Source organism: Zingiber officinale, chromosome 6A, assembly GCF_018446385.1.
Source record: "Zingiber officinale cultivar Zhangliang chromosome 6A, Zo_v1.1, whole genome shotgun sequence".
Lineage (NCBI taxonomy): Eukaryota > Viridiplantae > Streptophyta > Magnoliopsida > Zingiberales > Zingiberaceae > Zingiber > Zingiber officinale.
Genome location: NC_055997.1, coordinates 99,332,471 through 99,346,141, shown reverse-complemented (window position 1 = coordinate 99,346,141; position 13,671 = coordinate 99,332,471). Strand labels below are relative to the sequence as shown.

Below are 13,671 nucleotides of genomic sequence, written 5' to 3'. Positions count from 1 at the left end.
ATGTAAACCTATAAATTTTAAAATCTTGGTTAATAAATTGACGCTGTTTCAATTAAATATTTTGACCTACCTAATTATGCATGATGTTAATATAGATTGATTTTGGACATTATAATTATCCCCCTTTAAATAAATCTTTGTTCTAAAAAAAATATAGACTTATCAAATAATTATGGACAGCAACTTCTGATGTCTTTTTTGATTCTCCTAGTTTATCGGCTATTGCTTGGAAATTAACTCCTACAATTTTATTTGGGCACAAGGATAGTAACTATTCTAACACTTAATTGGGTATCTTATATCATCAATATAATTAAACCCGTTAAATTTGCATCGATAGTAAAAGTAATGTCTGGTTCTGACCCTCGGCCTGCATCACATATCTCCGTTATAATCAGTTTTTTAAAAAATAACAAGGTCAATTTTCTGAGTAAAATATTTATTTGTAAATTCTTTTCTTTGAAATTTTTTTCCACAAATTTAGACCACTTTTCTCTATGGGCCGTTTTTAAGGCCCAGTGGAGAGGCCCAATCGTGGTCGAACTCCGCCTCCCTCCTCCCTCGCTCCCTCACGCGAGATCTGTAGCCGTCTTTGTTAGGGGTTGGCCGATCGAGATCGATGCTGCGGTCGCTGGTGCGGGCTGGACGGCCGATCCGCGCTGCCGCTGGAGACGGCCCGGGGGACCTGCTGCGAGCGCGCATCCGCGACCGTGAGCGGGCGCGGCGGCAGCGCCGGGACCCGTCAAAGGATGAGTTTTTCGTTCCGACGCCGGAGTCCTCCAAGTGGCTCGACACCGTCTCCTGGCCGATGGTCCTTGGAGCCGTCGCCCTTACACTTTTTGCCAAGCTTCTCATGATGGTACGTCTTCAGAGCTTGCACACTTCTCATTCTCCAACCTCGGTTATATTCCTTCGAAGTCCATCTTTTAAAATTTGCCGGTCTCCTTGATGGATGCGTGTTGTTTTCTCACGCACGACGAGGGGAAATTCATAACGAATTTTACTGCTCCTCGTTTTTATTTCGGCCTTAGAAAGTAGCCCGTTTGTGTTCTATATTATCGGGCTTATGAAGTGTTTAACATCATCATTCATCTAAAAGAAGCCTCTTTTGATCATTAATCTTCCATGCGGTGCATTCTCTGGTTATTGACTACTGATGTATTTGTCAAAGACTTATGTTACATTTCAAATATTTTTTAAACTAACTTTTTGCAGTGTTCGTATTGATTAAGTGATTGAAATTTATTCTATGAAAGGGTTTTTGTTTTAGTATCGAGTACATAATTTAAGTGTTAATTTTTTATCATTCAAGACTCAGGAGAAAGCGAGATATTGTTATCATCCTCGTAAATCCTTTTCATTTCAATCAGTTTGAAGCCTAGTATAGGTTCTATCTGATGAATTTGCATGTATATTTCAAAGTTCATGCTATTTTTTTTCTAAATTCGACAAGCAACAAAATATGACATAATAATACGTGATAGCACTGGAATTTGGCACCTCATCATTAAAGTCAGTTATGACAATCCTAAATTTTGGTTTCATAATCAAGCCTTTAGTGTGTTAAGATATGGTTTGTCAAATATCCGTGGGCTTCACTGATTTGATTATTCATTTAGATTTTTTTTTTTAAGCCCATGCTTGTTTGGTCAGTGTCACTGATTTTAGGATGAGTAAGATATCAAGTTTTTTTAGGAGTTCTCATAACTCTTGCTTAGATTGATTCTTAGCAGTGAACTCTCAGTGAGATGTGAAAGGTATGCCCTTCTCAACTTTGTTTCCAACCATTTCAGTTTCAAGATTGTTCTTATAGGTGATCTTATGCTTCTGTGAATTTGATACTGACATTATTAAATATATTGTAGTCTAACTGTGACCTCCCCAGCCCTTTTTTTTAAAATTTTTTTGTTGGAATATCATCCAACTTTTCTCCTACAATTTTAGATGATGGAATCATACACTATTATCTTCCCCATCCACTTGGATTATCATGAATCGTGTGATAGAGGTGATGTGGGAGTTAGGGGTTTGGCAAGATAGTCTAATTTTTAGTTGAGCTATTGTTCTTTTTTACAGTGTCTTTTAGAAACCATTATTTCAGTTGTATTACAGTATTAGTGGCCATAAAGGAATCGAATCTACGTCAGGCAGAGTTTCTATGAATTCCTAGCCAAGTATGTTACTTTTTTAGAATTATGATTTGCTAATTGTTGTTGTCTGTTAATTGTTCCTCCATTTCTCAGTAAGAAATTTGTAGTTAATCACATATATAATTCCTTTTGGCATAACCGCAGGAGCATGATGCCACCTCTCAAGAAAGATTGGAGCGTAAAATGAAAGATGCACCTCCTGAACAAGGAACAATTAGAATGCTTTCTCGTGAAGAATGGGATGCAATCCAAGAAGTACGACCCAGAACTCCATTTGAGTCCAAGTTTGCTCGTGCAAATGCACGCATCAGATCTGGAGAGCCAGTAAAATTGGTATGGCCTTCTATCTATAGTTTGCTTTGTTTATTGATAAGCTATATAGATTTTTGTGACCATATATAAGCTATATGTATTTGAGTTAGTTGATTAATATGCTCTCTTATTGCTACCGATTTGTTCTGTTCATTATCTATCATAAATCATAAACGACTATAATTTTTACTAGTATTTTCACTAAAACTACGCTTAAAAGTATTTTTCAATTTTTTATGGATATATAGTTATTTATTTTGCCAATACGGGCTTCAAATTGAACCAAACAAAAGACAAACCTATAATTTGAAATGATTTCAGTTTGAGTTTTGGTTTAGATTTTTCTTATGAAATCAATAAATCAAAACCATTTTGCCTGCCCCCTAAAAAAATCAAAATCAAAATAAAAGATCGTAATATAAAAATCCAAAATAAAGCAACCAAGATAAAACAGGAAAATATTGATTTATTGATGAGGTATTGGTTCGATAAATAAAAAAGAATTTAATTTATATAATATTTAGTTGTGGGCATAACACAAATTAAATGACATAAGACAATCCAAGAAGCACTTGATCATGATCAAATTTGTAACTGTACTTGGATAATAAGCATTTACCTATAAGAACTGAATAAATTGCAATGATGGTTCCAACTTTATAAAATCAAATATGCTGACTCTTTCTTTCCATGAAGTCATTCTATTTGTGTGTGTGTGTGTACATGTGTATGTTCAGTTTGGAAGCTTGAAGTTTCATTTTCATTTCCTTTCGGTTTGAAAAGTGTCTAATCTTGTCAGTTGCAGCTCACTCTTAGTTCACTGCAAGTAGCTATGTATGTAACCCTACTGTTCATTTTGCTCGAGCAAAGTAGCAGCATAACACTTGACAGATATATCATTGTAAATCCATCTTTAAAAAGGTCGCACAATTCTAATTTGATTGCAGGAGGATGTTAAAGATTGGGCCATTGATGTGTTCAGAGATGCCTTAACAAGAGTAGAAGAAAGTGCCAAACGAAGGTGAACTCCATGGCTTCACTGCTGCACATCTTAACCCTCAGTTACCATGAACAGAATGAACCCAGAAAACCACTTGAGCTAGCACAATCTTCATTCTTAGATCCAGAAATAGCCTCCAAATCAATGATTCCGAGGAACGCAGAATTCTGAAATATATGTACTATAGTGTGGCAATTCTTTGTGATGAACTTGAATAAGGGTGCCCAATTAACTTTCGACGAGTCAGGGTTTACCTTTGAAACATATGTTTATTTTTCATCTGTTGTTCAAACTTTTCTTAGGAAAATCACAAGTCAAGTGCTGCTTTTTCCATATTTTTTTTTCTATTTTACCAAGTGTTTTATATTTTTTATTATTTAATTTATTAATTTTTTATATATAAAAAAATGACCTATCGAACTTGGGCTTGGGCTGACACGGGCAGGGGTCATCGGTGAGCCCATTCGCACGCTGGGCTAACAATAGACTGAGCGAAGCTACGCTGCACAGGTGCCGGCCCGGTAATGAGAAAATGAGAAAATGTTTAAAATCTCCTATTTGAATTAGAAAATGATAAAGTGGGAAAGCGTTTAATAGTGACGAGGAGAAGAGGAAGGGAAGAAACAAAGAAACCCTCCGCAGTTGTTTTTTTTTTTTTTGTTTATATCTATCTATTCGAGAAAGATCGAGCTGCCGAATCCAAATTTCAATCTCATAGATCCCATCTTTTTCCAAGCCTTTCTTCGGCTTGATTCCTGTTGATTTCGCGATCTGTGTACGCTCATAGTTATTCCTCTTGGCGGTCAATTCGATGGAGGCCCTCTTTCTCAAGTTCCGGAATCTGGACGCTTACCCGAAGATCAACGAAGACTTCTACAGAAGAACCCTCTCCGGCGGCATAATCACCATTGCCTCCTCCATCATCATGTTCCTTCTATTCATCTCCGAACTGCGTGAGTTGAAAGTTGTTTTTGCTTTCGGGTTCCTTCATTCGTTAGGTTTTATCTGTGATTTTCGAGTTCTACGAGGTTTTCTATATTGGTTGAGTGAGATGCAGTTCGTAGGGGTTTGACCTTGGTTAAATCTAATTTTAGCATTAGAAGGGTCACGTCATCGTAGTGTTCCTGTTTGAAGAATCGAGCTCAGATTTTTGCATGATTATCGGGCGATTTTTTTTTTTTTTTGGTAGCGGTGAACTACTAGCTACTGTATTTTTGGTTTCTGGAGGAGATCATCCCATATAATTACAGTTCTTTCTTCCATTTGTTTTTCCAACTAAAGGATCTATATGGCTAGTGATTTCATCATAAATAATGTTCCGAAATCTTGAAAAACTAACGATTTCAAGTTGTATACTCCCTGTTCTTCATATTATCATGTGACTGACCTATTTATAACAGTTGAGACTAATGGTGGGCTAGCGTATTGAAATGAGGCTGAATCAATCATTTTGGATTTCTCCCGTTATCTTCATATTATCATAGTGCCGACTCATTTTTAACACTATAATATACTCTTCTTCCTCTGTTGAATATAGTGATCTTGTCATGGGAAAAATGTTGAATTGCAAAGCCAAATGTTTTGATGCACCGTTAGAAAGTTTAGGAAGTTCTCCTAGTTGTTAATATCATTGATGTCCTTTGTGGTTAAGCTCATTTTCCAATCTTCTGTGTATACATGTTTGTGCTTTTGTACTTCCAAATGCATTTCGTCTCAGTTTGTTTCCTTTTTTCTCCTTTTGTTATTGCAGGGATATATCTTCATGCTGTTACAGAAACAAAGCTTGTAGTTGATACTTTAACAGGAGAAAAGCTACGGATCAATGTAATATTTATACTGCTAAACTTTTAAGATTTCATATAGTACATATCTTTGATTTTTTTTTTTTGAAGGACTGCATTTTGTCATACATGATTCATCTCAATGTTCTCTTGTTTTTTCTTGTTCCCCCTTCCCACACATGTCTCCTTCATTATAAGTGCAGTTTGATATCACATTCCCTGCCCTTTCATGTTCTACGGTCAGTCTCGATGCAATGGATATCAGTGGAGAAGAGCATCTTGATGTCGTATGTATTATCACTAGAGTTTTTATATAGCTACGTTAAGTGCTTTAAACTGTTACATTTGACCTTTAGTAATAGGTTTTCCCCACGTTCTATTAACAGAGACACGACGTCATCAAAAAGAGGTTAGACTCTCATGGGAATGCTATCGAATCTAGACAAGATGGAATTGGTTCACCTAAGGTATGTATGGCTTATGTATCCGTTTACTGTATGCTACTAAGTTTATAGGACATAGACATGCAGCCTGTATTTATTTGTTGCCATTTTACACTACAGATTGAAAAGCCTTTACAAAGACATGGTGGACGGCTTGAACATAATGAGACATATTGCGGTTCTTGCTTTGGTGCAGAAGCGGTATGTTTCTAAGTCTGTTTCACCAGCAGCTTGTCATTATTGAACTGATACTGTGATGAACTATTGCTTTGGTTACCCTATGAAATTACCTTAATAAGTCACAGAAAGATCTTGCCATTACCACATTTTTGTTATAATCTAGCAAACTCAATCTTTAATATATTAACTAACTATTCTTTTGAAATTCATTTTGATATTTGTCAAGAAAACCTTGTAGGACAGAAGGACCAGTTAACTAGTGGTTAATGAACCTTGACCTGGATAATTTCCCCGAGGTTGTTTATCAACTTATGGTAGTTTGTCAGAGGTTTATGAACTGTGTTTGGTAATTTGAAAGAGGTTGTTTATGAACTTAGTATTTGGCTTAATTTGGCAATGTCTTAACATTTGGACTCAACCTGCTGCTTCAACTGATCGAGTCAGAAATTTATTGGCAGTCAAATCTAATTTAAATACAAAAATAGAATTTTGCAAAATCGGTCAAAATAGCATAACAAGTCAAAACCATGTATGAAAACCTTCACAAACAAATATCAACTCTTAAATCAAACATGAAGAATTCAAATTTTCAAGTTGATAAAAAGCAAAGCACACAAATCAATGAGAACAAGAAGGGGTAGATTTATTAGCAGTCCAATCTAATTTAAATACAAAAATAGAATTTTGCAAAATCGGTCAAAATAGCATAACAAGTCAAAACCATGTATGAAAACCTTCACAAACAAATATCAACTCTTAAATCAACCATGTAACTTCAGCTCTAATTGATTCAATTGTTTCTAATTAATTATAGTTTATGAATTTTAAGTTTGCCCATAATAATCTGTCCAGTTTGAAAATATTAAATATTAGTATTGACCTGTGAGATTATGTAAAACATGGTTCTGGTCTGAATAACTGAATTGATGAAAATCTGATTCCTATCCTATCAGTATGCTTGACCTATATGTTGTAGGCCTAAACTGTTTTTTCTTTTCCTACTAATGTATTTCACTTATGTTGGAGAGTTTTCTCCTTAGTATCTGTTTTAACTTTTAGTATGTTAAAGACATGAAAGTCTCAGTGGCTATTGAGCTTGTCCATTCCTTTGAAATTTAATCACCTTTTGATCTGATTCTTTTGATGATATGTTAGCTCATATTCTCAAGAAATAATCAATTTTGTCTCAAATTTTCTTGTACTTAATAAAAGTTAAGATCTATTCTATGTAAATATGTGTTCCTAATGCAAATTTATTAAATATCTTGCAACTGATTACTAATTGAGCCATATTTTCAGTCTGAGGAAGAATGCTGCAATTCTTGTGACGAAGTTCGTGAAGCTTACAGAAAGAAAGGTTGGGGCCTGTCAAATCCTGATCTGATTGACCAGGTACTATTACCTATAAATTCTTGGCATCTCAACCTTACTGTGTCTTGAATGTTTATACTACAAATTATGGGCCTAGCCATTGTAAGAAACCATCATCTTAAAATGACTAGAGATTATCATGGGAATGATTCAAGATATATCTTCTGACATTCATTCTGACTTTCCTGACTATCTTAGTGTGCTCAAAACCTTTGCATTGTGCTTGGTGCCGGCCATGGCCTTGTTTTAGTTAATTAGCTCCCCAAGGCCACACTTGTCTCCAACCCAGATTAGTTGTCATGAGGAGTCAAGTGTGTCAATGAGTGTTACGAGTCAGAGGTGTGAGGGATTTTGAGGAGCTATTTCCAAGTCATGGCCACTTTAGGCTAACATTTGTGGACATGACAATCCCATGACTTAGGTAGTATATGCAGGTGATGTGCTCAGTGTGAGAGAGTCTTGCCTCCAATGGTGGCATTACCTCTAGTGACTGTCAACTTATGGTAGGGCTGCTTCTGTGACAACATTAGGGAGGCTTAGTCACAAGGCAAGAGGCCTAAAGAAAAATAGGAGAGAACAATAAAGGAGAAAAAGGAAAAGAATGAAGGAGAACATGATAAAATTAATTAAAGAGTGTCAGCTGGGCTTGACGAAGTAACAAAACTGATAACTTGTAGAAGTTTCATGTATATAATTTTCTTAGAAAAATTATTTCTTGAAACGGTAACATGTATGAGTCAAATCATTGATCTAAAATTTGAAGTGCTTTATCTGAAGCAACTAGTAGTGTACAAGGTCTAAGAATGATTTCTTAATTAGAGAAGGCTGATTAACTTTTCACTATTCTCTTTTATCTTAGTGCAAGAGAGAAGGATTTCTTCAAAAGATCAAGGATGAAGAAGGCGAAGGGTGCAACATCTATGGTTTCCTAGAAGTCAACAAGGTGGGTGGGAATTTTCATTTTGCCCCTGGTAAAAGCTTCCAACAATCAAATATGCATGTGCATGACCTGTTGCCATTCCAAAAAGAAAGTTTCAATGTAAGAAATCGTGGATCACTCAACCTTGAATTTTTTGTTCGTTACTATCTTTAGTTTTCATCTATTCTAGTTTCAGGGAGCTATATTTCTAGTGACACTTTTCCCCATTATCATCATCATGACAGATAAGCCATAAAATTAACAAACTAGCATTTGGAGAGTATTTTCCTGGTGTAGTCAATCCTCTTGATGGGTAACCTCCAGTACATCTCTTGAGATTTGTAAATTGGTTATCATTTGGACTTTCTAATCTTTTAATATGGAAATATTGCTTGCCTACTTGTTAAAATATCAGAGTGCAGTGGGTGCAACAAACACCATATGGAATGTACCAATACTTCATCAAGGTAGGTCTTATTATCATATTTCCTTTTCACTTTTCAGATTGGATGCTTGAAGCCCTAGTATCATACTGTTATGCAGTGTTTCTTAAGTTTTTGTATTCTCTTCCTTTATAGGTGGTTCCTACTGTATACACTGACATAAATGGACACACTATCCAGACCAATCAGGTAACTTTGATTCTTAGATTCACATTTTCTGTATATATTTTTTAATATACAGTGAGTTCCTTTGATGCTATTCAAACGCTTGTGTGATTGTGCAGTTTTCAGTGACAGAGCATTTCAGGAATGACGATATTGGTCGGCTACATTCTGTTCCAGGGGTGTTTTTCTTTTATGACCTTTCTCCAATTAAGGTAACACTTCTATGGGCATTGATTTAACTGTTGATTGATTTGATGCCCTCACAAAGTTGGCCATATCAGCATTTATCATTTTTGTCTTCGTTTATCCATCAATGGTTTACTATCTTTATTCATTTTAAATTGGAACTTTGGCTTCTGCATCCACTACCATGATGTATTTGTTGTTCAACATATCCGTCACTCGTTAAGATACTGTGTGTGAATCTTAATTTAATAGTCAAAATTGAAATAGTAATTTTACAAAGACTTCTTTCCAGTCAAATGATCTCTGTATATTATGGTTGGCATCTTACATGAAACATTATGCAGGTTACTTTCACAGAGGCACATGTATCTTTCTTGCACCTCTTGACTAATGTCTGTGCGATTGTTGGAGGTAGTATTCTCCTCATTCTTGTCATTAATATCTAAACTAATTTGATGTTATTTCCACGACTTCAAGACCATTTAATGGTTCGTACTTGTTGAGAACCCAATCCCACATTGAATCTTCGATCCCTCATTATAATATGTTTTGCTAGAACAAATTGTCAATTCCCTCATAAATTGTATTATTTTGCTTCATCCTGAGGAGACAGTGTTAGTGGCGTGCATATGTCCATATAAAAGATGATATTTGGTTTCAAACCTGCAAAATTGTTTTTTCTTAACCTGGTAGCCTGGAGCATGCATCTTCCTGGATATTATTCATGACTCAGAAATATTGTCTAATTCCATTCCATTTGCAGGTATATTTACTGTTTCAGGAATACTAGATGCATTCGTCTATCACGGCCAAAGAGCAATCAAGAAGAAAATGGAAATTGGAAAATTCAACTGATTGACTGTGTATCAAACCTCCTATGCAACGATCAAAAAGCCTTCTCTGACCTTTGCAGACATTCAAAGCCAAATCGCTAATATCACCATTCTGTTCTTTTGTCACCAAGTTTCTAAATAGGGTCAGAACGGTATTCTTTACAATCTCTTTGCAGCCGAAGAGGTTCATTGTGTTATGCAATTTTGCACTGTGCTAAATGATTGTCAATGTCATATTCATGTCACCTTAAGCGCAAATGTGAGTTCTGGTGCTAGAACATTTGTTCATTCTCGAAAAAGATTTTCAAAAAAGATTTTCCAGATATGTTTATGGAGAGCTACACTGATTCATTTGGTTGCAGTATGTGTAAAATTTTTTGATATAATCTGTCTTTTTCAATGCTTGCAATCGCACTTCATGTTGTTGTTCATCGTTGTATTTGTTCTTGTTAGAGTATGGGTAAAAGCTACATTTTTTTCACACCTGGCTTGCAGTAGCTGCTTGTCCAACTGAACAGAAAGATGCCCATCATTTGGCAGGCGGGATTCTTGGGTCCCGTCTGTCCTGATCCACCCTTGGATCAAGGATATTGAATCTCTCTAATCAATGCAGTGGATTAGGGACCAGATCTTCTGGTCTTCTTGTCCTTGTCTGTTCCTGGATCGGGACAAGGGGATTGGTGGGAGGTAATGACCCCCATCTATTAATAGGTGGGGGTTCATTGTCCTCCATCAATACAAAGGTTGGATCATGAATTGGTCTAGCCTTTGTGGACCAGAGGATCTATCCCTGTGGATCAGGATTTAGTCGGTTAAAAGTGGGCCCGTTTGTCCTGGTCCACCCCTGGACCAAGGACATTGAATCCCTTCAATCAGTGTAGTGGATCAGGGACCGGATCCTTTGGTCTCCTTGTCCGCTCCTGGACCGGGACAAGGGGATTGGTGGGAGGTAATGACTCCTATCTGTTAATAGGTGGGAGTTCATTGTCCTTCATCAATACAAAGGCTGGATCATGAATTGATCCAGTCTTTGTGGACCAGAAGATCCATCCCCATGGATCAGGATTTAGTCTGTTAAAAGTGGACCAGAAAATTCTTGCTCATCATTTGCTGTCTCCGTGAGAAGTAGCTTCTCTTATAAACGAAGCGCGAATTTGTGACTCTATCATAGTTTTTAAAGATTGCAAATAAAAGAGAGTTCTGGTGGGTGACTATATATGCCAAAAGCAATCTCTCCATTGCAGACTAGATCTTCAGTAGATCTTTTATCATTCTTTTCTTTCCGACTGGAAACGCTAAGCAAAATTGACATTTGAGATTGTAGTCGCAAACCTTCTTGATGAAATTGCCATTCTTGTCGAGATCTTCTAAGGCATATGATTTCTTAGCTAGACCATAACAAAAGATTCCTCATCGGTGATCTAGATCTTCTTAGCTAGCTAGTTGATTTCGGTAGTAACAAAGCTTTTTCGTCGGCAACTGTCGTGGTTTATGTTTCATTTGAAGAGAGGTGGAGAATTCAGAATGAAAGAGGGGTTTTATCTGTTTGTTTGCTTTTATTTTTACCTCAATTTTCACCATTATTATCCGGCCATGTGTAATTAAATGGCGTGTCTCTAAAATAAACCCCTCCTATTAAATATTTTTATTCTTTAATACGCATAGGATTATTCATTAAGTTATCATATTTTTTTTCATAAAAAATAATAAGTGTATAAATTTAAACTCTGTTCACTTCAGCAATGCGTGTGTATATATAGACTAAAATATTGGTGAATTTCCACGCGAGGGCAAGGCGTCAAATGTTGACTCTGCTTGGTCATCGCATTTGACAATTCGGGAGAAAGAAAACAATGGTCCAATTTAGCAAAAGCTGACCGGTTCAAATCTCCTTTTCCACATTTATTGGAGAGTATATCCAAAACGCGCCAGAAATTAATATAAAAGCGAAACTTAAAACCCTACTTTTCTTTTACAACCACAAGAATATTAATTATACATTTAAACTACTTGAGAGCTATGTCAAAATGATACGACACGAGTACAACTTTGACCACTTCTTACAGGACCTGTTTCTTGTCAAAGACGTTCAAATCCTTGACTGGATCAATTAATTAATCATTTGGCTCGAAATTTATTAAATAAATTAATCATCCATCTCTCTGCCTCTTTCTATATATATCTAGTTTCTGAATGAGAGAAGAACAGACAAGAGAAGATACAAAGATAAGAAACAAAAAGGAGGAAGAGATCATACAATTAATTACTTAAATATGAGTTTTGGAGAATTAGAAGTGTTACTGGTGGATGCCAAAGGCCTCAAAGACACTGATCTAATAGGTATTAATTGGTTTATTTTTGTGAAATTTTAATTGTAATTTTATGTATTTAATTTGCTTGATTTAAGCAGGCAAGATGGATCCTTATGCGGAGATTCAATACAGGGATCAGCAACAGAAGAGCAAAGTTGCATATAGTGAGTTATTTCTAATTAAATAATTTATATATGTGTGATTTTATAAGATTATTTAATATCCCATAAAATAAAATTATAAAATGTAATTAAATGTGAAATTAATTAAGCAGAGGAAGGAGGAAATCCACGATGGAATCAGAAATTCAAGTTCAAGGTTCACCATCCACTCGAGAACAACTCGATTCGACACAAGCTTGTGCTTCGAGTCATGGACTGTGACACCTTCTCGGCCGATGATTTTGTCGGAGAAGCAACGTGAGTAATACGCGCCCAAAAAAATTTAAACTCTTGTTAGTAATATTTCTCCCTAATTATTACATAGGAGTTTATCACTAATTGTGTGGTTTTGATGATGAATAGGATTAATGTTGGAGATGTGATTGCGATGGGGTTGGAGAAGGGGTTTATGGAAGTGAACCCTTGCAAGTATCGGGTTGTGCTTTCTGATAAGAGATATCACGGCGAGATAAGAGTTGGTGTCACCTTCAAATTAATTAATTTTACCAAGGTAATTAAGTAAACAATTAATGCAAATGCTATTAATCTTTTTTGTATTATTTTAAAATGAAATTCCTCTAATTGTAGAACAAACTTTGTTGTTGTGTTCTTGTAGACGTGATGGAGTGAAAAAAGGAGCTTGGATTTATAGATTATGCAAGTGCTGGAAGAATAGATAGATTGTGATCTCCTTAGTTAGCTGACCAATTATTTGATTTGTTGTTGAAATTAAATTTGTTTAATTTTTATTTTTGGAAATGTATTAATTTCATTTTATTATTGGAGTAAGGAATAACGGTGATGTCTAAGTAGTGCAATTTGTGAAACATATTGGTTGATCAAAAGAATAATCCATATCGAACGAGATGCTTGCACCTATTTACTCTCATATTAAGATAACTTGTAGGGTCCATTTGTTAGGGTTGACAAACAGTCTGCCGAATATTCTAAGGAATTAGTAGAATTTAAATACATCGAATTAAATTTATTTGTATATCAAGATGACATAAGTAAATAATCTCAGGCTACTAATAAGGGTTGGTTATTGCCAAGTGCTGACCGCAGAGCGTCCAAGCAACAAAGTCTGAGAGGCCAAGTCTGTACGTACAAGAAGTCGTGCGAGCTAGTCTAAGCGGGCGAGCGAGTTAGTCTAAGCGAACCAGTGAGCGACCGATCGAGCGAGCGACCGACCGATCGAGTATTCAATCATTTGGGCCGAAAACTAAGCGGTCGGGTGAGCGTGCGACGAGATGAGTGTGCAGTTGAGTGGACGAAGAGGCTGAGCTAGTGAGCGGCCGATCAAGTGTACGGCCGGACAAAGAGTCCAAACGGGTGAGCGATCGAGCGAGCTTGCGGCCGCCCGGGCAGAGAAATCGAGTGGTCGGGCGTGCGAACAGTCAGGAGAGCTGAGCAAT

At 36.3% G+C, this 13,671-nt stretch overlaps 3 protein-coding genes across 5 annotated transcripts; all 3 read left to right on the top strand.

The window, feature by feature from the left end:
* Nucleotides 1-545: 545 nt before the first annotated feature.
* LOC121997138 lies at nt 546-3,795 on the top strand. The gene is made up of 3 exons (XM_042551400.1): nt 546-859; nt 2,295-2,483; nt 3,410-3,795. The coding sequence occupies exons 1-3, from the start codon at nt 620-622 to the stop codon at nt 3,485-3,487; spliced, it is 507 nt and encodes a 168-aa protein (XP_042407334.1). The 5' UTR covers nt 546-619; the 3' UTR covers nt 3,488-3,795.
* Nucleotides 3,796-4,043: 248 nt separating this feature from the next.
* LOC121997137 (endoplasmic reticulum-Golgi intermediate compartment protein 3-like) lies at nt 4,044-10,108 on the top strand. Of its 2 annotated transcripts, XM_042551397.1 has the most exons (13): nt 4,044-4,415; nt 5,213-5,286; nt 5,447-5,530; nt 5,630-5,710; nt 5,807-5,887; nt 7,166-7,258; nt 8,097-8,276; nt 8,402-8,469; nt 8,572-8,623; nt 8,735-8,788; nt 8,884-8,976; nt 9,295-9,361; nt 9,714-10,108. In XM_042551397.1, the coding sequence occupies exons 1-13, from the start codon at nt 4,274-4,276 to the stop codon at nt 9,803-9,805; spliced, it is 1,161 nt and encodes a 386-aa protein (XP_042407331.1). In that variant the 5' UTR covers nt 4,044-4,273; the 3' UTR covers nt 9,806-10,108. The 2 variants fall into 2 exon arrangements, with proteins under 2 accessions (XP_042407331.1, XP_042407333.1); XM_042551399.1 differs by lacking the exon at nt 4,044-4,415 and having other exon boundaries at nt 5,442-5,530.
* Nucleotides 10,109-11,967: 1,859 nt separating this feature from the next.
* LOC121994229 (elicitor-responsive protein 1-like) lies at nt 11,968-13,098 on the top strand. 2 transcript variants are annotated; one of them, XM_042548337.1, is made up of 5 exons: nt 11,968-12,123; nt 12,194-12,259; nt 12,367-12,514; nt 12,620-12,767; nt 12,873-13,098. In XM_042548337.1, the coding sequence occupies exons 1-5, from the start codon at nt 12,057-12,059 to the stop codon at nt 12,876-12,878; spliced, it is 435 nt and encodes a 144-aa protein (XP_042404271.1). In that variant the 5' UTR covers nt 11,968-12,056; the 3' UTR covers nt 12,879-13,098. The 2 variants fall into 2 exon arrangements, with proteins under 2 accessions (XP_042404271.1, XP_042404272.1); XM_042548338.1 differs by having other exon boundaries at nt 12,370-12,514; nt 12,873-13,095.
* The last annotated feature ends 573 nt before the right edge of the window (nt 13,099-13,671 follow it).